This window comes from Pan troglodytes, chromosome 4, assembly GCF_028858775.2.
Source record: "Pan troglodytes isolate AG18354 chromosome 4, NHGRI_mPanTro3-v2.0_pri, whole genome shotgun sequence".
Classification (NCBI taxonomy): domain Eukaryota; kingdom Metazoa; phylum Chordata; class Mammalia; order Primates; family Hominidae; genus Pan; species Pan troglodytes.
In genome coordinates this window covers 129,729,847-129,757,293 of record NC_072402.2, presented here as the reverse complement: position 1 = coordinate 129,757,293, position 27,447 = coordinate 129,729,847, and the positions used below count along the sequence as shown (strand labels likewise).

General features: G+C 49.2%; 1 protein-coding gene across 16 annotated transcripts in view; it reads left to right on the top strand.

The window, feature by feature from the left end:
- Nucleotides 1-27,447, top strand: part of ACSL6 (acyl-CoA synthetase long chain family member 6) — a 58,265-nt gene that overhangs the window by 18,928 nt on the left and 11,890 nt on the right. For 7 of the 16 annotated variants that reach the window (XM_063810117.1, XM_016952767.3, XM_016952768.2 and 4 more), the window contains 15 exon segments: nt 2,294-2,408; nt 3,095-3,159; nt 3,744-3,845; nt 4,349-4,448; nt 5,014-5,192; nt 6,376-6,408; nt 7,771-7,822; nt 16,389-16,462; nt 18,141-18,218; nt 19,711-19,845; nt 20,253-20,387; nt 21,463-21,558; nt 22,919-22,991; nt 25,078-25,166; nt 26,571-26,687. In XM_063810117.1, the coding sequence (XP_063666187.1) occupies nt 2,294-2,408; nt 3,095-3,159; nt 3,744-3,845; nt 4,349-4,448; nt 5,014-5,192; nt 6,376-6,408; nt 7,771-7,822; nt 16,389-16,462; nt 18,141-18,218; nt 19,711-19,845; nt 20,253-20,387; nt 21,463-21,558; nt 22,919-22,991; nt 25,078-25,166; nt 26,571-26,687 (1,443 nt within the window). 16 annotated transcript variants of the gene reach the window in all.

The window sequence follows — 27,447 nt, the reverse complement described above, 5'->3', positions numbered from 1 at the left end:
CCTTTTGCTCTTGACAGTGCACCTTGGTGATCATAAGCATGTTTTGCCTTGTAGGGGAGGGTGCAGGTTGAGGTAGGGGCTGGGATCTTCAGGGCATTTTTCCAGCGGAAGAATGGTATGTGCAAAGGTGCAGGTGTGTGCTGAAGCACATGGGGGCTTTGCGTGGGATGCTAGGTAGTGGAGAGGGGCCAGAGATGGGCTGGCCAAGTGCTGTTGAGAATGGCCTTTGGTGACTGGCAGTCCTGGGTTTGAAGCCTGGCTGTGCCTCTGAGTTGTATGGCCCTGGGCAGTTTCTTAACTCTCTGAGCCTCAGGGCTCTCAGTTGTAAAGTGTGTAATAAAAAGAGCACCTGCTTTCTAAGGTGTGGTAAAGTTTGGGTGTGATGACCCAGAGAAGTCACTAAGGAGAGCTGTTTTTGGTTAAGCTTGTGACTATATCACATCTGGAGAGGTCAGCAAGGACAGAGCCCTGTGAACTGTGCAGGGACCAGCAGAGGGAACAGTGTGGAGCTATTTGAGGTTTTCAGTAGGGAGAGACATGGCCAGTTTGTGCCGTAGAAAGGTGGGTGTGACAGGGGCAAGCGTAAGAAAGCAGCTGCAGGCATCTGGGTTGAAGGTGACAGTGGTCTGGATGGTGTCAGAATGGTGAGAGGGATGACCCTGGCTCGTGTATAGGGGCCACTGAGTGAGTCACCTTGTGGGTCTGGAAGACAGGACATGGGATGAAGCTAATGCCTCCCTTCCTGGAATGACTGCATCCTCCCTTGCCTCATCCCCCAGGAGCCCAGAAAGCCAGAGTGGCTGCATCGGAGTAGGCAAAGGAGACAGTGGTAGGAAATGAGATGGGAGAGGCAAGAGGGGCCCAGATCAGACAGGGCCTGGCAGCACTGACTGTGCCTGCTGTGTGGTGAGAAATAATTCAGATCTTGTCACTCCCCCTGGCCTAAAACCCTTTCCTGGCTCCCCATTACCCTCAACCTCAAGTCCAGATTCTGCCTTGATCTGCAGCCTCTCTGGCCTCCTCCCCCACCATTGCCATCTGGAGCTCCTTGAATTGCCTACAGTTCCCCAAATGCACCTGTGCCTCCTGCCGGTGCATTTGCATGTGGTGCTGCCTATGCAGGGTTGCTATTCCCTCCTCCTCACTCTGTCCGGCAACCCCCATGCATCCTTCAAAGCCCAACTTGGCAGCTGATCGATAACACACATGCCCAGTGTTGAGCCTCTTCTGTCCCTGGCATACAGTCTCTCCTTTTACCATATCTGTTGCCCAAGTGCAACTGGGTCTGATTGGATGTGTCCCAGCTTCTCTTGCAGGTCTTAGGTGGGCTTGGTCCTTGAAAGCACTGGCCAATCAGAACTTTCCACTCCAAAACAGTCGGGAGCTGCCTGTGGTTTTGAGTTCGGCTGTTTGCTTTCTGGTTCTCACAGATGTTTTTTTCCTTAGACCTGCTGTTCCAAGAGGTGGCAGGCTCTGGCCCAGCCCAGGGTAGCTCAAATAGTGCTTGAAGAAGAGGTAGAGCTGTGATACTGGAGAGTTTGGGTTTGGGCACCCTGGGGAAGGGTGACAGGGTAGAAGGGGAGGAGGCAGGAGAAGGTTGGCTCCTCGCCCTACTCACCAGCACAGAGGAGGTTTGCCACCTTCCCACTCTGCACCCGTGCCACTTTGGGCCCAGGAACTTGCTGCCTGCCTCTCCTCCCCCATTGCACATGAACATAATTCAGCCTGTCCTCCCTCCCTAGCCTCCTAGGCTTCTGTGCCTGGGACAGAACCTTCAGCACAGTCCTCTAACTCACATCATTATGTGAATGATGGGTGGCAGCCTTCTTAGCTAACACCACACCCAACTGATCCTTAACTCAGGGGCATAGCAGTAGATGATGGGATGGGAGATACCTTGGCAGGTTGTTCCTGAATCCAGCCAATACTCCCCACTGTGTTGTATGAATGAGACATGGGTGTGTACGAACATTAACTGAAAACTCTGGACATTCTGCATATGCTGACCTGCTGTGTGAATGCTGTATGTGTGTGTGGAGTTTGTATGTGGGGACACTGGTATACCCGGCCTTTATGCATAAGCCAACTATGTCAGAGTGTGGCTACATGCAGGTTGAGTGTATACAGTCCAGGTGTGTGTAGTCCATGTGTACGCGGGCACACAGATGCCACAGTGCTAACTGCATGCACGGGTTGTACATCCGAGCTGTGTACAGCCTTGTGCATGCTGCGGCCCTCTCCTGGCACCCCTACCTGCCTCAGCCAACTTCTCTGGCCGGTGCTTGGCTTGTAGGACAGTGGCGGGGCACGGCGATCTGTGATTGGGTCTGGCCCTCAGCTACTTACCCACTACTATGATGACGCCCGGACCATGTACCAGGTGTTCCGCCGTGGGCTTAGCATCTCAGGTGAGAAGGGTTGTGGGGGGGTGTGGAGGGGCTGTGTGGCAGGGGTGGAGTGGGTGCAAGGGTGGGTATGCAAGCATGATATCAGGGCCATGGCAGGTGAGCTATCCCCAGGTTCAGTGGAGAGAAGCTACTCCTGGCCTTCCTCCCACCAGTCAGAGAAGCAGCTGCATTATATGGCTAAAGGGCTGACCTCAGCTTTGTTCCAGCCCTTGGGGCAGCTTGACCTTAGGCCATCACTTGGCCCACACTCTGTACTCTTGGGGAGCCTTGAACTGCCAGGCCACTGGCTGGCATGGTTCTGAACCTGAACCTCTGAGATGTCTGGGTGCTCTCAGGGTAAGAGGCAAAGAGAGGCAGCCTACCACCTCCTCCCAGTGGTCCCCAGGTGTCTGTATCCTTTGGGTCTGTAATAGGGATCACCACACAAATTATGGTGGGGACTAGGCACTGCATCATTCCCCATTTCCAGACCTCCCTGATCCCTGGGATGATGCCATACTTATGTGCTTTAGGCCCTCTTGGGCTTCAGCAGATTAGACAGGTAGCTGGCAGTGCAGGAGGGCAGTTCACTTGGCCCATGGACACACTACAGTATGGGATGTCCATCCAGGTTTCTGATGGGCGGATGCAGGTGGCACACCCACTCTGACCCCTCCCTGACACAAGGCTTTCTTATCTCTCTACAGGGAATGGGCCCTGTCTTGGTTTCAGGAAGCCTAAGCAGCCTTACCAGTGGTTGTCCTACCAGGAGGTGAGTGATACAGGACAGGCCCCACCCTGGCCACCCATACAGATCTGGCACTCAGGGCAGGTAGGGAGGGATGTGAGCACCTGCTGGGTCTCGGAGGGTCATTTATTTCCCTGGCCTGTCTGCCAAACTCCCGGCAACAGCCTTGAAGGGCTTCCAGCATACCCGGGTTGGAAGTCAGGGAGGTCCCTCAGATCTATAAGAATCCCGGCTGGGCGTGGTGGCTCATGCCTGTAATCCCAGCACTTTGGGAGGCCAAGGCGGGTGGATTGCCTGAGCACAGGAGTTTGAGACCAGCCTGGGCAATGCAGTGAAACTCCATCTCCACTAAAATACAAAAAATTAGCCAGGTGTGGTGGCATGCACCTGTAATCCCAGCTACTCGGGAGGCTGACAGGAGAATTGCTTGAACCTGGGAGGCAGAGGTTGCAGTGAGCAGAGATTGTGCCATTGCACTCCAGCCTGGGTGATAGATCAAGACTCCATCTCAAAAAAAAAAAAAAAAAAAAAAAGAATTCCTCCTGGGGATCTCCTTCCCCTGTTGAAGAGTCCTTGTTTTCCCATCACTTCCCCACATCTGTGTGCAGGTGGCCGACAGGGCTGAATTTCTGGGGTCCGGACTTCTCCAGCACAATTGTAAAGCATGCACCGATCAGTTTATTGGAGTTTTTGCACAAAATCGGCCAGAGGTGAGCATCTACCTTGACTGGTTTTAGAGGGATTCGTGGGGTAGGGGTTGGCTGCCATGGAATAGTCCTGCTTTCACTGTTTGTAGGGCCCAGGACAAAAGAAAAAACAGAGACCCTTGGGCTATGCCACCACTCCTCTTCCCACCCTGGCTCTGCCCCTCATCAGCACTGGCCACCCCAGCCATGCTCCATGCACACCCCACCCAGCTCTACAAACAGCTGCCCCTTGAGCCAATGGGGAGGAAAGACCTGAGGAACAGGCTCATGCGGGCCATGGAACTGTCCTTGGGGCAGTTTAGACATGAAATCCAGGAGTTACAGAATTCTCTGGGACAGGCCTGGTCCAGAAGGCTGTGGGTGAGCAGACACAACCCATTAACCTCATGGATTCCTTGCCACAGGCATAGGGCTTAGAGCAGGGACGCTGGTTACCTGGGCCTAAGGGCAGGAAAGCCCTCTAATCTCCCCTTCTTCCCCGCTCCCTGCCTCGTGTGTCTCCACAGTGGATCATTGCGGAGCTGGCCTGCTACACATATTCCATGGTGGTGGTCCCACTCTATGACACCCTGGGCCCTGGGGCTATCCGCTACATCATCAATACAGGTAAGCCCACTGCCACCCCACCCTGCCACTGGCAACTGGCCCCCAGCCTCCAGCCTCCAGCTTCTCAGGTTATGCTGATTGTCTGACACTCGTAAGAGGCACTTTGCTCTCAGAAAATACTAGGGGCTTACACTGTGGCTCCTGAGTTGGCTTCCTGAGTCAAGCTGTCCCTGGTCAGACTTCACATGAAGGTTCCTTCCACAGGGCTCAGCTGCTAAGAAGGAGCCTCTGCAACAGCCTCCACACAGGGTACAACCCTCTGAAGTTCATGACAGCTTGGCACAGATGCAGGGGGGTGGTAAATATCTCAAACAGACCTGGGATGATGGGGGCAGAGCCTGGAACAAAGGGGAGCTTGGACTCTGCTTGAGGAGGTTCCCTGGCCTTCTGCCCTTGGTTCCGCCCAGGACCCACGGCAAATTCCTCTGTACACGAGGCCTGTCTTATGTATTTATTTACACATAAGCTATGGGCACACAGACCATGGAAGTGCTGCCTGGCACATGCTGCCTGCACTCATGACCTGGGCCCACATGGCCTGACTCTCCTTGATGGCCCCCTGCAGCGGACATCAGCACCGTGATTGTGGACAAACCTCAGAAGGCTGTGCTTCTGCTAGAGCATGTGGAGAGGAAGGAGACTCCAGGCCTCAAGCTGATCATCCTCATGGACCCATTTGAAGAAGCCCTGAAAGAGAGAGGGCAGAAGTGTGGGGTGGTCATTAAGTCCATGCAGGCCGTGGAGGTGAGGGTCTGCTTCTGGGCTGTTTGCTGGGCTACTGCTGGCTGGTCACCAAGTCAGAACTTCTGGTTATCTGTCCCTCTCATGCCCTGGGGTGGCTGTTTTGGGCCCGCAGGGTATATCAGTGTCCAGACAGGGCAGGCTTTGCAAGGGCTGGTGGTTGGTGGTGGGGTTGGTGCCCACAGGCATCCTCTAGGAGATAGGCTCCGTGGCTGGATCAGTTAATCCAGCCTGGCACTAGGTGCTGACTGGTGGACCGTGGTGCCAGCTTACCTCAGAGGTACTCACACAGCCTCTGGAGCTTCCTTATTTCCAGCTAGCCTCAGCCTGTCTGTGTCTGAGGACTACAGACATAGGTCCAGGAGTCTGGGAGAGGTTCTTGCAAATGTGATCCAGACCCCCAGCGGCCAGCAGAATGGATGTTTCTGTGCCTGGCCTCCCCAGAGACATCAGGTTGGTGGCAGTTGGTGGTCTGCTGGGGTGACACAGGACATCCTGGCCTCCAAGGCCTCAGGCCCTGCCCAGTAGCAGCTGACCCCCCACTATGCCCTACTGGATCTAGGCCCCAGGCCCTCCTTCTCCTGCCTCCCTGTGTGCTCCCCACTCTACTGGTAATGCCTATGCATTGTACCCCTCCCTGGCACTGGCAGCTGACCTACACTGGCAGCCCCCACCTGCCCCACTAGCACTGACTGCTCATCCAGAAGCCTAGTCCACCCAGCTGCTGCATCCTGAGCATGTGCCCAGCCGTGCCAAGAGCACTTTAAGCCCAACATGCCCACACTCAGATTGCCATCATACAGGTGGCATGTGCACTTTGCTTAGCCTCTCCCTGGGGCTCAGACTCCCAGTCTGTAATGTGTGGGGTGGCCTAGAACCTCTAGTCACCCTCCCTGTCTCCCAGGAGCCTCAGGCTTAGATGTCTGTCTGAGAAGAGGCCACTGAGGTCATGTCTGCCATGACCATCTCAGTGGCTGCTTTGGAATCTTAAACTCTGGGATTGGTGCAGGAGTAAGGCCTACTGAGCTGTTTATTCTGATTTTGTGTGTGGGGTGTGTGTGTGAGTGTGTGGGTATGTGTGTGTGTGTGTATGTGCGTGTGTGAGAGAAAGAGACAGAGACAGAGGGACAGAAAGAGAGAGAGAGAGAACTTTTGAGCATTTAAAAACAGCATTTTCTTCTTTCAGGACTGTGGCCAAGAGAATCACCAGGCTCCTGTGGTAAGCGAATTCACCTGCAGGTCTTTATTGAGCGAGATGGCGTGCAGGGCCTGTCCTCACAGAGTCCCTCACTGTGCACAGAACAGCACCTCTGTGTTAATAAGCAACTCCTGTGTGCAAGCCAGGAAATGCCCACTTGAGTGTCCAGGACTTCTGTGGGCCGAGGGCCCAGGGAAGGACCTGGAACAGGAGTCAGGTATTTGGGAGGGAGAAAAAAGAGCTGCCAATCCTGGCCACCCTTGGTTCTTCAAGTAACTTCTTTGGGAAGTCTTATTTTCTCACTATGAATATGGCGAACTCTCCAGAAGATGCAGTAGACAGAAGCAACAGCAGAACCAGAAATGGACTCTTGTGCCAAATGGCCTTGTGGCATCTGCTGTCTTTGTCATCTTTGCTTTGTGAACTGTTCTGTGCGTCATCCCCATGTGATACTTCCTGGGGTTGAGCCACAGTGAGGACAGCTGCCCCCGGGATGGGCCATGTGGGGGTTTTCAACTTTCTAAAAGGCATATGGCCTCCAGGCCTCCCTCCAGCTCAGTCCTTCCCTCTCCCTTCACACAGGCCTGAGCAGGTCACCCCTGGCTTCCCAGGGCACTGCATGGGTAGCTCCTGGTGTTTGCCCATCTCCTACACATCACGGCTCAGTTTTAGAGAACCACTCTCCCATCCCTCAGCACCCTTTCTCTCTTCTGCCTCTGTGCCTGTGCCCAGGCTGGTTCCTCTCCCCAAAACACCCACCCACACTTCATCGGGAGAAATCTTGCTTGCGCTTCCATCTCAACTCAACTGTCACCTCCTCTGGGAAGCCATCCTCTACATGCAAGCAGACTTCGTGGGCTCCTTCTGGTGACCCCAGACTATCTGCCCAGTGCCAGGGCAAGGGCTGATGCAGAGCAGCCTTGGTGACACAGTGGGCAGCTCAGTGCCCAAGCCACACGTGCTCCCAAGCTTAACCTCAGATACTTGGGAGAACATGGGAAGGAGGGAGGGAACTGGGTCACATCCACTAGAAAGGTCAGAGCTTTGATAGAGACTGAGATGTGGCCACTGCAGCCCAATCCCACCTAGGATAATTCAGCCCAGGCTCAAGTAGGGGAGGCAGTGGGACCAGATGTGAGGTTGGTGGGACAGATTAGTGTTCACACCCCAGTTAGGTTTCCTCAGCTTCTTTTTCTTTTTCCTGAGCGCTCATCTGCCCACCTTTCTGAGCGCAGCACACAGGAGCATGCAGGCGTGCCCAACACATGCTCACACCCACACACAGCATACATATGGGCCTGGCTGGTGGGGGAGCCCAGGCATCTTGGGCCCTGGCTGGCCACACTGGGTCTCCCTAACACACTCCTCTTCTCACCCCTGCAGCCCCCGCAGCCTGATGACCTCTCCATTGTGTGTTTCACAAGCGGCACGACAGGTAAGCAGAGGCACGCAGATCCCCAGCCATGGCTACCTGCACCCTTCCCTGGTGGCCTAGCAGGTGACTGCTGGAGTCTTTGATACCCTGTTTGAAATGGGCTGAGCCTTGTCTTGTGCCTGGCTCCAGACACTGGGTCCCTCCTGCACCTCCCAGTGCCCGGCATAAGAGTGGCCAGATGCAGATGGACAGTGTGCATTGGGAGGTCCAGTGTGAGGGCTTGGCACCTCCCAGAGCTGAGTCAGCAGAGTCGTGGGCAGCTGGATCATGTGCTGAGGGAAGGTCCTTTCTCACTGGCATCATTTCTCTCTGGTAAACAGCTCTCACTCCCCTGCTTTCTGCCCCTGCCTGGCCTTTGTGTTGGGGACTGGGGAAAGAGTGTGAAGTTTGGCGTCTGAGAGCCTTGGTTTGAGTCCTACCTCCACTGCTTGCTGGGGGACTGTGAGCCAGTCATTTAACTTCTCTGCCACCAGTGTCCCCAGTTTCTCATCTGCCATGAGGGTGGCTAAAGGTGCCAAGTGGGAGATGGGACAGTGTGTGAAAGGGCAATGCAGATGCTCTGCAGGCTGGGGCTGGTGTGCCATAAGCAAGGCTGTCAGGCAAAGCACACAAGCAGAAATGATATCCTCTGTGCTTGGAGCTGACAGAGGAGCACACACATCAACAGTGGCAGGAATAATCAAGGAAGGCTTCCTGGGGGAGGCAGAAAGCACAAGAGGGCACACACAGCACAGGCACAACCCTCTGCATTTCTATAGCATGCTGTCCACCCTCTCTCTGCACCACTGGGGCCTCAGCACAGCCTGTGAGGTGAGCAGGATTGTCACCAAGCCTGCTTGCTCCAAAGGGACACCATCAGCAAGTAGAAGCACCAGGGCCTGTGCCCTGCTGTCATAATTCCCAGGCCAGAGCCTTTCCCAGTGCTGCCTTTCCATCTCATCTGATGACATGGATGTCACTTGTCTTGCCCTGAATGGGCAGGAAGTCTCCAGCCTTCTTTTTCCAAACTGAGGATTGGCCCATCTTGATGACAGCTCTCAGTGGGCAGTGAACTGGGGCTCTGCATGCCTTCTGCAGATGCAGCCTCTAAGGCATTTGACAGACCTGTGACCAGCCCTACAACCAGGATTATTCATGTCAGTGGATCATGATAAACATGCTTTATTGAATATAGATAGATTTTTACCATTAACTCACATGGGTTCAAGGATTTCCACCATATTCTACTAAACTTTATCAGAAAAATAACAACACAGCCCTTCCTCTCCAGGAGCTGACATCCAGAGCCAACCCAGAATTCAAAAATGCCCTTCAGGTTTATGTTGCTTTTTGAAGAGCACTTTCCAATGTCTTTTTGTCTTGAGTTTTACAATGTGAATTTTTGGTGACATGGTTTTGGGGAGCAGGTCACTGCTATGGCCTTACCTTTGGACCTGCCTTCAAAGTGTGCCTTCAGCCTTTTAACAGGTCACTTGGTCACAGACATTGCCCTTGGATCTGGAGAAAAACTTCATGATGCAGAAATGTGCTATTGCCTGGCTGGGGAGGGCAGACATCATGTCCAGTGCTTTTCCAGACTGTAGGAAGCTGAGCCATCCTGCTCAAGCTCTGTGTGGTGGAAGCAGAATGTATAGGGCTTGAAACATAGGCTGTGATTTACTATCCCAGACCTCCCACTCCAAAACTATGGCTGTTGCCTGGGCAGAGCTGGGGGAGTGAGCAGGGCTCTGGCCTGATATCACCCCATCTGGCTGTGCACTTGGATTTCCTTGGCTTTAGGCTAAGCCCATGCTGTGCCTCTTGTACTCATCCTCTTGTCGGGCACATCAGCCTTGTGTGTCCTCAGCGTCACAGCCCAGATACAGCTTCCCTTAAATGTAAGCTAAATGTCCTGGCTCCCAGCCTCATCAAGGGCCACATTGTTCTTTTCATGGGGAAAGATGGAAAATATGATCTGAACCTGACATTTGGCCCATGATTCTGATGGAATCATTCCAGGAAGATTTCATTCTTAGCATGTGGTGGAAAAAATCTGTGGAGATTCCTAGAATAAGTCAGTACTTTGAAGTCCCTATTCAGGCCAAGAAGGCCTGGGAGGTGGTGAGAGCTTGTGGTCTGTCTGTACCCAGTGATGGCTGAGGGGTGGGCATGTGGTTTGCTGTTCATTTCAAAATAACAGTTAGCTGGACTGGAATCTGAACCCATTCCCACCTCTGAAAAAAAGATAATATGTGGGTGTAACACAGCCCAGTTTGGGAAATTGGGTCTCTTGAATGATAGTTTGGATGTTTTATCCTTGTGAGTTCATGTACCTTGTCTTCCCAGCAAAGAAAATACAGTGCTTTTAAAAAACATAACTTCCAGTCTATGTGTTTTTAGCACTCTTTTTCTAATTCATCTATATTCACTCATTCAGCTCATTTTTGTGAGTACCCACTATGCATCAGACCTAGCATTAGGTGCTGAGGGCATAGGGATGGAGAAGACATAGGTCTGCACCCGTGAGCTCCCAGCTTGTGTCATCAGGCAGTTACAATATGATGCGGTCACTGCCTTGAGGTCTGCATCCCTGGTGCATGGGTTACCCGACCACTGAGAGATCAGTACAGCAGGACAGAAAGGATTCCCAGAGGAAGTCAGTCTAAGCAGAGTCCTGAAAGATCAGTAGCTGCAGAAGCCAGGGAAAGGCATTCCCTGCAGGAGAAAGAGCATATGCGGAGGCCTGATGGTAGCACAGAACAGGCTGCTTTGAGGGAGTTTTGAGAGGAAAAGAGAGGGCCCGAGGCAGGGCTTGAGGGCACGAGCATGAGGGAGATGATGGGACAGGAATTCCCAATAGAGGTCAGGCAGGAGGGGCTGGAGAGGCTAGAGGAGAACAGGATTTGTCAGCGTCGTCTGTGGTTAAGTTGTAACTGGAGGATGTCACGATGAAATGACCTGCTGGTGCTCTTGACAAAGACTTGTCCTCCCAGCACTTTGGGATGGAGTGCTGGGGTGGGTAGATCACAAGGTCAGGAGATCGAGCCCATCCTGGCTAACATGGTGAAACCCTGTCTGTACTAAAAATACAAACAATTAGCTGAGTGTGGTGGCACATGCCTGTAGTCCCAGCTACTTGGGAGCGGAGGCAGGAGAATCGCTTGAACCTGGGAGGCAGAGGTTGCAGTGAGCTGAAATTGTGCCACTTCACTCCAGTCTGGGCAACAGAGCGAGACTCCATCACAAAAAAAAAAAAAAAAAAAAAAAAAAAAAAGGCTGGTCCTGGGGCGTGGGGTGGAGGAGCTGGTTGCTGTGGACTGAGGAGCAAATGGGAAGTAAAGATATTGATTCAGTACAAGCATGTGTGCACTTCTTTCATGAAGCTTGGCCATGCCATCAAAAGGCATGCTCCATCATGTTCATAGCAACACTGTTTGTAATAGTCAAAATCTTGAAATAATTCAAATGCTTATTTGCTTACAGTAGAACATTATGCCACAATGTTGAGCAAAAGAAACCAGGCACAAAAGATTGTATGATTTCTTTCATAAAAAATTATAAAACGTGATTAATTAACCTGTGGTTTTACAAATCAGGGTAGAGGGTGTCTTCTGGGATAATGGCACCCTGGAAGGGTGATAAGGGAGCCTCTGGGATGCTGGTGATGTTCTATGTCTTGATCTGGGTGCTGGTTGTACAGCCAAGTTCACTTTGGAAAACTCCATTGAGCTTTACACTTATTTGGGCACTTTTCCATGTGTGTGTTATACTTGAGGAGAAAGTTGTGGGTTTTTTTGTTTGTTTTTTTTTTTTTTTAATAGTTGACTATGAAGGTATGGCAGGGAGCAAAATTGGCAGCTGGTGGAGCCAAGGGCTTTGGGGGAGGTTTGTTGCTCTTCTGGAGATCCTGAAAGTGTTTCTTATAGCTGAGAAGGGGCCACTGGAGACAGAAGAAAGGAAGAGGATGCTCAAGCGCCAAAGCCCCCGAAGCTTTGGTGTGGGTGGGGGAGAAAGGAGGCCTCCAAGTACCAGGGAGGAGATGGCCCTGCTAGGAAGGAAGGGGTAAGAGAAGAGTCTGGGAGGCCAGGAAGATGCGGGGAGTCCTCTGACGGCTTCTGCCTCCTTTGTGGAGTGGGAGTCAGAGTCCTGGCTGAGGATGAGAGGAGTCTAAAGGGGGCATGTGTTGACAGTTTCTGGGAAGAGAGCCCCTCTGGGACAGAGACTGTGAGCCTCGGGGGCCGCGCTGTGGAGGGAGCAGGAAGGTTGGCAACTGGATTGGCTTGGTGGGGTTTTCAGAATGGGATCCTTGGGGAGGCCCAAGAGCTGAAGCACTTGACAGGAGAGTGACTGAAGGGAGGGACACAGGAGTCAGCATGGGAGGGAGGCAGGGATGAGAAAGAAGATAGGAGGGGAAGGGCCACAGGTCTGGAGTCATATGAAAGTGTCTCAAAACATGAGAGATCAATTCTAAGCACTGGCTGTGGGGCTGGGAGGCTGAGGGGGTGGAGACCATTCAAATTGGGGCGTCCCTTCTGTTCTAACTGAGGATGCCCATGAAAGCCCAGGCATATACAGTCATTTAGCTGAGCATGTAAGTGCCCATCATCCCCAGAACTGTGGCTACTCAGAGGTGGGCTTTCTGGGGAAAATGTTCACCATGACCTATTCGTTTTGTGCTATTTGGTTCAGGACCTGAATGAATGTAGACGTAAAATTAAATCTCAGCACTCCTGCTGTACAGCTTTAGAATTACTTAATCTCTCTTAAGCCTGTTTTCTTGGGTATTAGATGAATACATTTAACTTACGGCACAGGGTTGTTTCAAGAAATAACTGAGTCACCATGTATGAAGTGCCCAGCACAGTGCCAACATTAGTGGGTGTTGAGTACTTGGCTACTATTATAGTTATTATTTCTATTCTTACTAGCCCTCAAGTCTGATTTTTTAAAAATTGGTGGATATGGGATTGATAAAAGTAAGACTCAGACCTAAAGATTTGAGAGCCTTTAGCAGGAAGACGAACACTCTAGCTGCATTATGAAACTTCCAGAGAATGTCAGTCACCAGTAACTATTATAACCCACCTTTGACTATTTAAAAGCAGAAACAAGCAGCCAGAATCCCCCAGCTGGGTGGCCCAGAACTGTCCCCAAACCCACTTCCACCCCTGCAGGAGAAACCTTGAGCTCAAGTCCATCCGCAGCTGCTGTCACCTGGAGCCAACATCCAACCAGGGCAGATCGTCACCCAGCAAAATGCCTTTCTACATAATAGCCATGGGAGGCCTGCCCAGGAACACTGACCAAAGCCAAAATGTCATTGGCAGAATCTAACACTTGGAGAGTTTTTCTTCAGTGGCTAGAGAGAAAATTAAATACAAGAATGGTCAGCTTATGAGTGGATGATGGGAAATAGACAGTGGGTCTCATACCGCTGAGACATTGGCGGCCTGGGTAGCCAGCATCTCTTACTGACATTGCACCAGAAAAGGAGAAAACCAAGGAAAATTCTGCAATTTGATTCTGCAACCTTTCAGTCTTCCCCCACAATTTGTTGCCAACATTCACTTCTTCTTCATCCTTTGGGACCACATGTAGAGACAACTTAAAGAAATAATTTGGGCATGTCTGGGAATGTTTTAAAATTCCATATGCCATTAGACATGTATAAAATGGCATTCATATCCACAAGAAAACTAAAGGACATGAACTTTTCTCATCATGTTGGAGAAGAAAAGGGCTTATCTAACCAAGTGGAATTGAATAACTACTGCTGTTGTACGTGTTTGGGCTTGAACTGAATGGCGGCTTTAGAATTTTTTTTTATCAATGAAGACAGTTTTCCCTTGAGATTCTTACACCATTCACCCTGAGTTCTCTCAAGCATGAACAAGTCAGCCAACTTTGCAAATCCAAAGCTCTGTAACACAGGACTCTATTTCATGACACTTCTGATTTCATACCTAGTGTTTGGGAGATATTCCTTAGAAACTTCCAGATCCTAAGAGTCAGTGGGAAGAAATTGCTAGGTGACACTTGGAATACTCTGTGGGCCCAGGTACTCTGTGGGCCCAGGTACTCTGTGGGATTTGTATATGAGACAACTTGGATATTTCTTAATCTGAGCCTGGGTTTGAGGAAAGATTTTAGGAAGAAAGAAGGATAGGCAGAGATAAAATTAGACCCCACGGCACTTTTTCTTTTCAAAAGGAAGATATTTTGACAGATATTTATCAGAGAAATGTAACTTTTTAAATCATGTCATAATCTTCTGTGTCCCCAGAATCACCTCTGTGATTTGCAATATGGGTGGAAGTGCCAGAGTGCAGGTTAAAATCCCATCCACCATACGTTTCAGTCAAACAGATGTGTCTTGTCTCTTGAATTCAAAGATTGGGCCTTGCCTGATGCTCTTATCTCTGACAAATGGGTCGCCAGTAAGTTGAACAAGTAGGCCTCCTGGGATATAATTATGAGAGCAACTTTATTTTTATCTCCATTCGTGCCTTTAAGTTTGTGCTGCGGGGGTAGTTCTTTTTCTGCTCCTGGGCAAAAACTCAGGCATCTTGTGCCTTTTCTGGTCACTCTCAGTTAATAAAAAGTCCTATGGACATTGCAAGTCACAATCACCGTCTTAATTCAAAATTACAAGTGTCAGTCCAAAATAGGAATCAGTACACTTCACTGAGACTCCTTCCCTTCCCGAGCGAGGGCTGGCTGCAGGCTTGGTAAGGAGGGCACGGTCCTCCTCTCCTCTGTTCCTCTCTGATGTTTTTCCTTCTCCCCAAGCTTGCTAACAGAGGTTTCTGCCCTCTCCTACCAGGTTTGAAGTGGGGTAGGAGAAGAAATAAGTGGACTATGAAAGTTGAAAGATGGTTTTGGGCAAACGTCTAAAACTCCCTCTGCTTGATGGCTGCCTTCATGAGCACTCTTGATTTAGGTGGTGCCCTTCCTTGGGTTGCCTGCTGCCTGCTCCACTTCAGCTTCTGTCTCTGGTGTACTCTTGATTGTCTCCCCTCATGGGCGATTGTCATTTTGCCCTGGCAAACTGGTCTCATGGATAAGATTTCTTGCACCCCACCATTCCCACCACTGCTCTCTAAGACTGATGTTCCTTCTGTAGACTCCATATCCAGATTCCCTGGGATTAATTTGGTTTCTTTTCGTTTTACAACCACAGTCTTCTTCATCTTTCTCATTGGGCCTCCCAGCTGCAGGGAGCACAATCAGGCACTTCAAGTGATCCCATTAGGGGCTGAGTTAGCTTGGGTGTTAGGTTGAGATTGGGAGAGAGGACCCTTCATTCCTCCCCTTTTGATGGGCTATGACTCAGTGTAGCTGTCTCCAAAGATGAAAAAAAATTCTCTCTCTCTCTCTCTCTCTCTCTCTTTCTCTCCCCACCCCCTCATTGAGGCAAATTTCACATAGCATAAAATCAACTCCATTTTAAAGTGAGCAATTCAGGGGCATTGAGTACAACACTCTCTTAGTCTCTCTCAGCCCTTTTATTGCCTCATTCATGGTGAGGGTTGCAAAGTTAACATGTTGGCTTATTTGATGTTTCCCGGGTAAATTCTGCATGTAGTCTGGCCCCTCACTTTTGCGTTTTGCAGCTATTGTATCTGCTGCCTCAGTGGAAACGTCTGATTTAACATCTCTGGCTGCCTCAGTGGAAACTAATTTAACATCTTTCATACTTAGATTATATCTTTAGATCTTATAGAAGCCTGTGAGGTGGGCATTACTCTCCCCATCTTACAGGTAAGGAAACAGAGAGGAACAATGGCTTGCCAGTGTTATGCTGGCAGTGAGTGGCAAGGCTAGGATTTGAGCCCTGTCAGATCTGTCCGGCAGGAACTTTGGGATTATATCTACCCTGACAGGAAATGGTGGCCAAGTTGTCCTCCCTTCCCAGCCTGCTGTGCCTGGGATCCCTAGCCATCTCTACCCTCTGAGTCATCCTAGCAGCCCCTGACTTCTTCAAGGGCCCAGAGAACTAGGCCTCACGAGCAGTAGTGAAAGGTCATATCAAAACAAAGCAAGAATATTTGTGTCCCATTTCTGCCAAGGAGCAGGCAGGAAGGGCTGCCCAGCCCTCTTGGATCTCCAGCCTGGCCTGAGCCTGGGGCCTTTCCAGGTGCCAAATGCAGCAGAGAAGTCCTTTGCCATCAGAGTTGGCTGCTGGACTTAGGAGACCAGGCCCACTCAGGCCCAGGGAGTAGTACAGAGCCCTTGCTATACGTAAGGGGACTCGGGGCTGACAGCCTCTGCTCCTGAAGGAAGATGGGAGAGGATAAGGCACAGACCACAAGCAGTTGACCCTTCAGGCCTTGAGGCACCCCTCCTGTGCAGCCATATCACCTGCCTCCTGGTCCCATGCTGCTGGGAGCCTAATGGTAGGCTATGTCTATAGGATAGCGGTCCCTGAAGCAGCATCCATCTGCCTGTAAGTCTAAAGGTGGCTAAAGACAAAGGCCAGAGGCTTGGGTGGACAGCCTGGGTGTCTGGGACTGCCAACTTGGGCACTGCTCTCAAGAAGTGGCCCTTGAGTTTCCAACTAATTTGACTTCTTGCTTTCTTTTTATAGGGAACCCAAAAGGTGCGATGCTCACCCATGGGAACGTGGTGGCTGATTTCTCAGGCTTTCTGAAAGTGACAGAGGTGAATAAAGTAGAATTACTGTTGCAGGTGTCTCTTGAGGACAACCTCAAGCCTCAGAGGATTTTTTTTATTTGTTTGTTTTCTTTTTCTTTTTTTTTTTCCTGATATAATCTGGGCTGCCATTCACAGGCAGGAGTTTCTGTTCTCATTAGAGCAACCCCACTTTTACCATCACTTTTCACTCCAAATACTGAAATGATCCATACGTGACAAATATTCAGTTGATTTCTGGGAGTACTAAGATCCCAGAAAGAAAAGCATGCAAACCTATTTTTCCTTTCTAACTTCAAATAACTTCAAAAATTGATATACCTATGGTTTTGTGTGTACCTTTATTTAGAAAGTAATCCTTAATAACTTGTTTTTCAAAGGTCAGGGTTTAATTCAGTCATTTTGTGTTTAAGGACTACTAGAGTCTGAGAAACAACGGCAACTGCTAATTTATAAGGCGGTACTTAAAGGTAAATCTAAAATCAAAAAAGCTTTGATGTCTTGGCCTGACCAAAGCATGTTAGCATTTTATAATTGGCTAACAAAGGAGGACTTTTCCCACAAGTGGTGAGTATGTCCTGCAGTTTCCTTCAGCATAAAGGAGTGTATCTTTTCAAAAAAGTTTGGCTTTTTCTTCACTGTGGAGAAAGTCACTCTCCACATTCATGGTAGATGACATTATGGAGTGTGTGCCCCAAACACTTAGTAGAAAACTGTGAGAGACAGTTTATTTTAGCAGAAAACTGTGAGAGACAGTTGGTGGCTGAGCCCAGGTCAGGAGCCAAGGTTTGCCCAAGCTGGCCCAAGAGCCAGCACAGGAGAGTGAAGGCCTCTGCAAAGGGGTGGAGAGCAGGGAAGTCCAGCAGAGGAGAGCACCTGGAGGCACAGCCCACCCGGATCCCAAGCCTTGTGCAGGGCTCCCCTGGCTGGAGTAGCCCCTGTCCCTAGGGTCAGTCCCATCTGTGAGATGTGTCCTGGGCCCTCCCTTTGCTGGCGGGGCACAGCAGGGCTCCCTGTCAGCGTTCCTCTTTAAGGCCCTGGTTCCAGGGATGGCTTGTGAGGCCAGGCTCAGCCAGTGTTTGGGATTTGGCCTTGTCTCCTCCTCTGGCTGGGGCTTGTACCCCAGCCACAGTTGCATAGACTTAGGAGTCTCTGGGCCCCTTTCTCTGCAAGGACTAGAAAGTGCTGACTAGCCAAGACCTTCTGAATCCCTGCCCAGGTAGCCCAGGGATCCTGGAGAAATGGGGTGTGGGGCAGGTCCTGCAGGTGTGGGGAGGAAGGGGAGAGAGCCGGGCTAGAGCCGACTGACTGCAAGTGAGGGGCAGGCCCTCAGAGAGGAGACTTCCCTGCGGAGCCCACTCTGCTGGTTTCTGTGTGCTTCATTTGGCTCTTTGCTTCTGCAGATAACCTAGACCCACTGACGCTGCGACCTAACACTCCGCTTCCTATGCTGCCCTGTCTCTCTGTCTCTTCTTTCTGCACCTTCCCCCTCCCTCTCTCTCTCCCTCTCTCTCTCATTTCTTCTCTCTTTCATCTCACCTCTCTCTCTGTCCTCACCACTCCCATTCCCCTCCCCCTCTTCCTGTTTGCCCTCCAGGACCATTTTCTCTTTATTGTTTTATGATTCTCTTGTCGTCTTCCTGTCAGTGTTTCTTTCCTTTCTGTCTCCCATGCCCGTCGCCTGCAGAAAGTGATCTTTCCGAGACAGGACGATGTGCTCATCTCCTTCCTGCCTCTGGCTCACATGTTTGAGAGAGTAATCCAGGTAAGACGCCCACCTGACTGACCGGGCCTTGCCTGGGCTCCTTCTTTTTTCTTACAGAGTCAGTGGGCTCCCACTTGTGCGGATGTGCACATTTCCTATTTGCCTTTAGCACACATGTTTGAGCGAATGGTGCAGGTAAGGCCCTGGCATCAGGGAGGCACACTCTGTGCCTAGAACCCATAACCCTAGCGGGTGTCACTTGTCACTGGTGGCATGAAGTAGGACCAAACTGCCCTGTCCTCAGAAGGTACCATAGGGGTCAGAGGGCTCAGAGGACTTTAGTCACCCCACTTGTCCCTCCTGGGAGCATTGTTCCAGGGAAGCCCCCAGGCCTGCCCTGTCTTACCCATGGACACACTCAGCTGAGAGAGACCCCAGCTGATAGCATCTTCTCAGAGAGCATTGCAGCTTTGCAGAAGTGCTTTACCATTCAAGCTCTGTGCAGTACAGCTCCGTTTATGACCAAAACACTTATGTTCCATAACTTTTACAATTCACAAACTCCTAAAAGAGAAAACAAAAGAGTAAAGTTGGGGAATGAAACTGGCATGGCTCTTCAGGCTGCAGATGGGGACTGGCCTGAGGCTGGCCCTGAGACAGGCCTTGTGGAAGTACAGAGGGAGTGGGAGGAGGAATCCATATGTGATTATGGAGACAAGGAATTCTCCATATGTGTGTCACTCAAGGGACCAGCATATGAAAAAACTGTGTCTTCTAGGCCTTTTCCATTTTGCCTTGGGGGAGGTCTTATGTAATAGTGCAGGTAAGGCCATGGCATCTGGAGAGCATGCTTTCCAGCTTTCCAGACCTGGATTCAATGCCAGCAATTACTGTAAATTAGTTTTGTGACCCTGGGCAAGTCATGTAACCTCTCTGAGCTTTGTGTTCCTCACCTGTAGAAATGCCACTTCCCTTATAGGGTTGCTATGAGCATTAAAGAAAGGAGCATATATAAGGCCCCTGGTGTACTCCTAGTCCCATTAGGATCCAGCCAGGGGCTCCCCCTTGGCCTCGCACTAAACAGCACCCACAGCCAACTTCAGCAGCATCTCCAGTACTCATGGGGCCTACACACCTTCACCTTCCCAGAATTCCCTGGGGAAATCCAACAACTTTAAGACCTGGAGCAGACCCATTAGTAGGCTGCAGTACATCTCAAAGGCCTGAGTCCCCAGGGAGGCCCATGTCCAGGGTTTGGGAGTAGGTGAGGGGGGCACATGCCAGTGAGAATGGCTGCTTTGGCATCTCCCAGAGGCTCAGGATTCCACTCTATCTTCTGCTTCATCTCCCTGTGCCTGAGTGGGACTTGGTTGGAAGGTGAGGGGGTGGGGGTCACCTCAGATGGCATTCATCAGTGTCTCATGGCAGCAGCCAGAGCTGGGTCAGGGGGTCATGGGTGCCCTCCATGTAGGGCAGCACTTTGGACAGCTTTGGACTATCACCAGTAGTGACCACCCTAAGGGACTCCTCCCTTCCTGTCCTGTCTTTCCAGTCTGTCGTCTATTGCCACGGAGGGCGTGTTGGCTTCTTCCAGGGAGACATCCGCCTTCTCTCAGATGACATGAAGGCTCTATGCCCCACCATCTTCCCTGTGGTCCCACGACTGCTGAACCGGATGTACGACAAGGTAAGTTCTGCAGGGAGTCTTCAGCCAGGCTGAGGGGCTGCATATTTGCTTGTTTGGACAGGGTCTGGAGCCCCAGGCAGGCTTTAAGTGCCTCCACTGCCAAGTCCTGGAACTTGCCTCCTCTCTTGTAGTTCCTGACTCTTTCTCATTCTTCCTTCTCCTGTTTTCTTCCTATTCTCCAAATACCCCTGCGGGAGAGATTTTTTTTCAGGAACTTCCATCTTCACAGCATGCCTGGACCCTGGCAGTGTTAACCTTCAGCTCAATGTCACACATTCAGTGACCTCCTGCAGGGGCAAAATGGAACATGGCTTCTCTGCTGGCCAGTCTGGGCCTTATTCCTGGGGGATATATCTAGAAGTGAGACATTCAGGCTCTGACAGCTGCTTCCAACTTATGTTCCTCAGATCTTCAGCCAGGCAAACACACCATTAAAGCGCTGGCTCCTGGAGTTTGCAGCAAAGCGTAAGCAAGCCGAGGTCCGGAGTGGAATCATCAGGAATGATAGTATCTGGGATGAACTCTTCTTTAATAAGATTCAGGTAAGAAAATGAACAAGTGATTATAGAGTGACACCTAAGTATCCAACGGGTGACCTTGCAGGAGAACTGGAGAAGTTCATCCCAGTGCCCTGTAATCATGTGAAATAGTAACTCATTTGCTCATGAAATCAAAGCTTAAGCTATGATTGAAATTTTAAACTTAGACATTTTTTATTTTTGGAGATACGTTACATTTGAGATGAACAAGAAGAAAACCTACTATGGATAGTAGGTCCCTTGATCTCCACAGGCAACAGTGTGGCTTTGCCCTTGGGTAGTCAGGTCAGTGCTCCACTGAGAAGCTCCTGGGCCCTGAAGTTCTCTTGCCCCTCCCTGTAATCCTGGCCATGGTGGCTTTCCAGCAGCATGGTTCTAGCCAAATGGTTCAAAATCTTTTTCTTTTCTGTGTTCTGTCCCTTTAATATCTCCCACACCAGGCCAATCTTGAATTACTCATTTCTGTACCTCCTCAAAAGTTTTTAAACTCTGCATTATCCAAGGAATCTGTAGTCAATTAGTAGCATTATTCATTTTTTTCTTGCTACTCTATTTTTAGTTATGAAAATTAATATTTAAAATATCTTGGCTCAACTTACATAAACAAAGTGTTTCAAGTATTCTTCGTCCTCAGCAGTACATAGTAAATAAAGCATGGTATTGATTTATACATGAAAAAAGGCAATGCCATTAAAATGGAAATTGGAAGAAATTGTCCTAAGTAATTGTTTTGGATTCTTGTCAATGATGGGAGAGTGAGGGAACAGCTGTGTATTTTAAGGAAGGGAGAAGAACCAATATTATAGAATGCCACCCAGACTGATGGTACTTATCTCAAAAGGCATAAAAGAATTGGTCATATGGTGGATTGAGCTGCAGAGCTGATTGTGTTTATCATTAGGAAGGGGAAGGAATTTCCTCAGCTCGTGTGTTGTACAACCTCAGGCCTGCTTTCTGATCCCAGCCCTAGCATCCAGGTAGGACCCAGTTGTTGGATGTTGACCTTGGATGAAACCCAGATGGACTGGACACCATCTCAGACATCACAAAATTCGGCAGCTCTTCTTTCTTCCCACAGGCCAGTCTTGGTGGGTGTGTGCGGATGATTGTTACTGGAGCAGCCCCAGCATCACCAACAGTTCTGGGATTTCTCCGGGCAGCTCTAGGGTGCCAGGTATTGTCATTGTGTGTCCTCCCTTGGGAACAGCAGGAAGTTCGTTAGGGCAGGAAAACTACTATACCCTCTACTGCTCAGAGAAAGAACCGGGGGACAAGATTTTTGTGAGACAAAAGCTCCCTCCTCTGAGGAGGAAAAAACTCAGAGCCAGTGAAAGCCAGGATGGCATTGCCACATTCTGGAAAGCCCAGGTTTATCCACTCTGGGAAATTCTTTTATCTGGACCTTTGGAAGTTTTTCACAAAGGGCAAAGGGATCAGACAAACCATAGACAGATCATCAATGTGCGGTAGAATCTGTACCACACCTGTACTGCATCTCTACCTTCTTCAGCCTGCAAAATATCTTGCAACCCAGAAAAGGAGAACAAGGGAGAAAGCCCATTTATGTGTTATTTGATCTATTATGTTTTGTCATCTCTAAAAGTGTATTTCTTCATTTTCCATTCAGCTCATATTTATTAAGTTTCTGCATATGAAGGGTATCATAACGTGGTTGTGGCTGACAGATTTGAAGTAAAGTAGACCCATCTTTTTCATAATTGTGCGTGCTTAAATTTTTCTGCTTTAGAAGCCTTGATCTTTATTCACCGTACTCCTATTCCACATCAGCATGGCCTAACCACTTCTAAAGGCAGACACTCCCGCATGGTGTATTCATGCAAACAGGTGGGGCTCTGGAGGGGAATAGCTTATGGAGCCAAAATAAAACACAGAGTAGATTTTAAAATGTTTATCTTTAATTCATTATTATCCAGATGAAAAGTAGATTCAGTGGTTGAAAATAGGTCAGAAATCTTTACCCTAAACTATATAACCTTATCTACTAAGTGTCTGTGATAAAAATAGCACTTCTCACGCCTGTAATCCCAGCACTTTGGGAGGCCGAGGTGGGTGGATCACGAGGTCAGGAGATCAAGACCATCCTGGCTAACACGATGAAACCCCGTCTCTACTAATAATACAAAAAATTAGCCAGGCGTGGTGGCACATGTCTGTAGTCCCAGCTACTCGGGAGGCTGAGGCGGGAGAATGGCGTGAACCCAGGAGGTGGAGCTTGCAGTGAGCGGAGATCACGCCATTGCACTCCAGCCTGGGCGACAGAGCGAGACTCCGTCTCAAAAAAAAAAAAAAAAAAAAAAAAAAATAGCACTTCTTCCAGGCAAATGTGGCCATGCTTGTTGTCTGTGTTCAGTTTCACCTGGAGTCATCTACCTCCAGAGCACCTCCCTCCCTCCATCGCCCTGATCATGAAGCAGTCAGACACGCTCAGTGGGAGGTTAGCTGTCTGGAAGGGGTGGCCAGTTAGCTCTTGGAGGGTGTGTGCCCATAGTGTGGCTTCTGTGTTTTGTTTGAAGGTTTATGAAGGTTATGGCCAAACTGAGTGCACAGCTGGATGTACCTTCACCACGCCTGGCGACTGGACCTCAGGTAGGATGGGCTAGAGATATGGGACTGGCTCGCGAGGCACTGTGGAGTAAAAGCAGCCAGCTCTAAAACTCCCTCATGGAAAGTAAATTTGCATGGGTACTTAGGAATAAAGCAAAAGAGATAGAAAAAAACATTAATGGTGGTTATGTCTCGGTTGTGGCATTGTGAATCTGTAAACACTGTTGAGGTTTTTCCCTTTTTTATTCATCCTTAGCATACTGGAAGAATCTGGTCTAAATTTGGTGAGTAATCCATGGGCTACCCACTACAGCCCTGCTTTCCCTTGGCCCTGAAGGATGAATCTCCTCAGAATGAGGGTGTGGATGAGAGCTGTTCCTTTTTGAGGTTGCCGCTGCCTTTGAGACATTGATATCACAGGAGAACGTAGTTCTCAAAGGGCCTCTAAAATGGCCCTTTAAGAAACAGTACCCTGGCCACTATGAACCTGCCTCTCCTTTACACGTCAGCTCCAATTCATAGCCTGCTTCCTTCATTCTAAAATACTATAAGCAAGGCCATGTAGTATCTAGAATCTATAAAAATCCAATATACTGATATTATAAACATTTTTCCATCTGGAGTTGTATCTTGTGATCTATTACTTCTTTTGTGCATAACTTCTATTTAGCTATAAAAGAAATAGGAAAATACTAAAACCTATGACAAAAAAAAAACACAATAATCTCCAAAGGTGGTTCCTGTGGGAGATCTGCCAGCAGCAAATTGATTAAATAACTTATTTACAAAATAGGTTTTATTCAACTATAATTTTAAAAGACAGGACTAAGGAAAAAATGCTTCTATACTTAGCTTGGCCAAATATGATTTCAGTTTAAAATCCACCTATCCTGTTTCTGCTGACTATCTCAAGGTACTCTGAAAATAATATTGCATTAAACAGCATATTTCTTTCACATGCACATCATCCTAAAATTTTCCAGTTTGTAGTTGAGCAAACTTAAGTACAAAGAGTGGCCCCAGGCTTGGAAAGGAAGTCAGTATCCTGAAGGATTCTTTTGCTGAGTGGTTTTCAGCAAAAGGGGAAACAGGTCTGTAGTAGGCAGCCCATGGATTACCCACCAGATGTAGAGCAGATTCTTCCAGTATCTACCCTCATGTATCCCTTCCTTTTGGACATGTGTCTCTTCCCTCTCAAGTCATCCTTTACATTTTCCTATGTAAACACTGCTGAGGTTTTTCCCTTTTTCAGTTCACTCTTAGCATAAAACTTGAAAAGGCTTTTGTGTATAAGGATAGATATCTTTGAATAGTATTGTCAAAGATTTGACAGCCTCTCTTTTAAAAGAGAAACCAAGGTGGTAAGCCTCATTTTTCATATACGCGGCTCAATTTTCTTTCAGGACCTTGGCTAGCATCTGCTTAAAACCCCTCCAACTTGCCAGTGAATTATCTAACAACCACAATCACTAGAAAAATGACTTAGATGTAATTTTGTGGTAAATTTGACCAAGAGAATTTGGAGTCTTATTTTCATGGGGCAAGTTTCTTCATCCCAGCTTTCCATTCCTTTGTTATTCAACGTGTGGTGTGGGACCAGCAGCAGCATCGCCTTGGTGCCTGTCGAATCTCAGGCCCCATTCCAAACCCACTGAATCAGAATCCACAGCTTATGATTTCTAGATTTCCAGCATAGTAATCAACAGTCTGGTGGCTAGAGGAAAAGCAATGATTGCTATATTTTATGATCCCCAAACCAAGACGTGTGATCTGACAATGGGGAAAATGATTTAATGTGGCCACCATTTTCAAAAATCTTGACCCTGTGTTTGATGCCCCCCATCCTACCCTACCCAGGACCCTGTGCACGTTGGTGCTGGGCCAGGTGTGCCTGTCCTGCTTATTAAGAACAGGATGTAAAACAAATGCCCAGGCAGAGGTTGGCCTTTGCTTTCTCCAGCACTTTGTTTTATTACCAACACTTGCAGTAACAAATGCCCCTTTAAAGATGTGTTACTTTCCATCCATAACCACTTTGGCCACTCAGAGATTTTAAGGGGCTTGGAATATCTTCAGTGCTAAAACAGATCTGAACACTAACAAATGCCATCTTGCTCCGGTGTTCCAGGGCACGTAGGGGCGCCACTTCCCTGCAATCATATCAAGCTCGTTGATGTTGAGGAACTGAACTACTGGGCCTGCAAAGGAGAGGGAGAGGTAAACAAGGATTTAGCCATTCATGCCTGTGGCTGCTACATGTAGTGAGTAAAAACAAGAACAGTAGGGATGGAATGATTTTCCTTTTGCCTTGTGTATAAAGTCATTTTAAACTACTGATTAATTTGACTCAGCTCAACTCAGCATCTCCTCTCCTGTTTATGAGGCAACCAAGAGCTAGTGCTGGGACTGAGCTGGTCTAAATAAAGATTTGGAATTCCCAGATTTTTAAATTAATTAATTAATTATTATTATTATTATTATTATTATTTGAGATGGAGTCTCGCTCTGTCTCCCAGGCTGGAGTACAGTAGTGTGATCTCTGCTCATTGCAACCTCTGCCTCCCAGGTTCACACCATTCTCCTGCCTCAGCCTCCCAAGTAGCTGGGACTACAGGTGCCCGCCCCCACACCTGGCTAATTTTTTTTGTATTTTTAGTAGAGATGGGGTTTCACTGTGTTAGACAGGATGGTCTCGATCTCCTGACTTCATGATCCGCCCACCTCGGCCTCCCAAAGTGCTGGGATTACAGGCGTGAGCCACCATGCCTGGCCCTTAATTAATTAAATTTTTAATAGAGTCAAGGCCTTGCTCTGCCACCCAGGCTGGAGTGCAGTGGCGTGATTATAGTCCACTGAACTCGAGACCATAGCCTCGAACTCCTGGGCTCAAGCAATTCTCCTGCTTCAGCCTCTCAAGTAGCTAGGACCACAGGCATGTGTCACCTTGCCAAGATAACTTTTTATTTTTTTTTTAGAGATTGGGTCTTGCTGTGTTGCCCAGGCTGATCTTAAACTCCTGGCCTCAAGCAATCCTTCCTGCCTCGGCTTCCCAAAGCACCGGGATTACAGGTGCTAGCCATCATGCCCAGCCCCAAATTTTGTAAAAATTCATTTTTTCCCCTAACTGTGTCATGGCCTGCTGCTGTGTGATCTGTCCCAGCAGAAACATGATCCTTTACAAATACGCCAGATGGAGTAGATAGAGCTGGCCTGTACTTGTTCATTCCATGGGAGTAAGTGGGAATGATTGCCTGCTAATGGAGCAGGGGGCTGAAGCATCCCTGGTAGAATCAGCCAGCCATCAATATCTGTGATGAGTCCCCATCAAGTGTCACAGAGTAGCATGTGGCCAAGGCCAGAGGGCTCCTGAGGGAGAAGAGATGACAAAGGCCTAGGGTGGCCAGGGCAGGGGGGAAAGATGGGGAGGATGTTGCTTGACAGAAGGCAGGAGACAGTTCAGATGGCTGCTGGCTGTTCCTTGTCCTCTGTTTCCATCCCTGCCATATCCACAGCGGCTTTCCTGATGGGTAGTGCACCTTATCTCCGTATGCCTGGTGACAGCTTCCCGTCTCCTGATTCCTCATGATGTGGCTGAGAGAAGCCATGGTTTTTGTCCCATAGATATGTGTGAGAGGACCAAATGTGTTCAAAGGCTATTTGAAAGATCCAGACAGGACGAAGGAGGCCCTGGACAGCGATGGCTGGCTTCACACTGGAGACATCGGAAAATGGCTGCCGGTGTGTACGTTTGGAACCACGGAGCTCCAAACATTTTGGCAGTGGGAGGGTGTGTGGTCCGGGTCACTGAGGCAGGAGTCTTCTCCAAATCCCCCCTGACAATGAGTCATTCAGGAGCACCTCTGGGGCCTGGGGGGAGGCTCTTCCTTCCCTGAGCCCCAGAGCGTCTTCCTCTTCTCACTCCGTCTCATGAAGGTGATGAGGGACCTGTGCAGGTGGGTGTGGCTGAGGTCTTGGAGACTGAATTCCTATCCTTAATGGTTTCCAGAAAGACATCTGACAGTGTGTGGAATCTGATGTGAAATAGGAGGAACAAGGGGTACATGTCTCTAGGACGTCTGAGAAGGGCAAGGCCTGCAAGCCCTCCAATGCTGGCCCGCAGCCAAAAGGTGGCACTGAGTGAAGGGGAAAGCTTGGAGACAGGCGGGAGAATGCCTTAGTTCCTGTGGCTTTGCCAGCAGTTGCTCATGTAACCTTGAGCAGAGCCTCATCCCCGTCTGTGGCTTCACCTTCACTCACTTATAGAACAGGAGAACAAGCCTTCATAGCATTCCTTGCCCATGGCCCCCAGCTTTTAGCCAAAACCACTTTGCCTCATTCTCTCATTTTTAAAATAGGGATCATAACGTTGCTTACCTCTGAAGTTATTGTTGTGTTGTGCAAGATCTGGACTTTATCCTTTATTATTTATTTATGAAATGGAGTCTCGTTCTGTCACCCAGACTGGAGTGCAGTGACGAGATCTTGGCTCACTGCAACC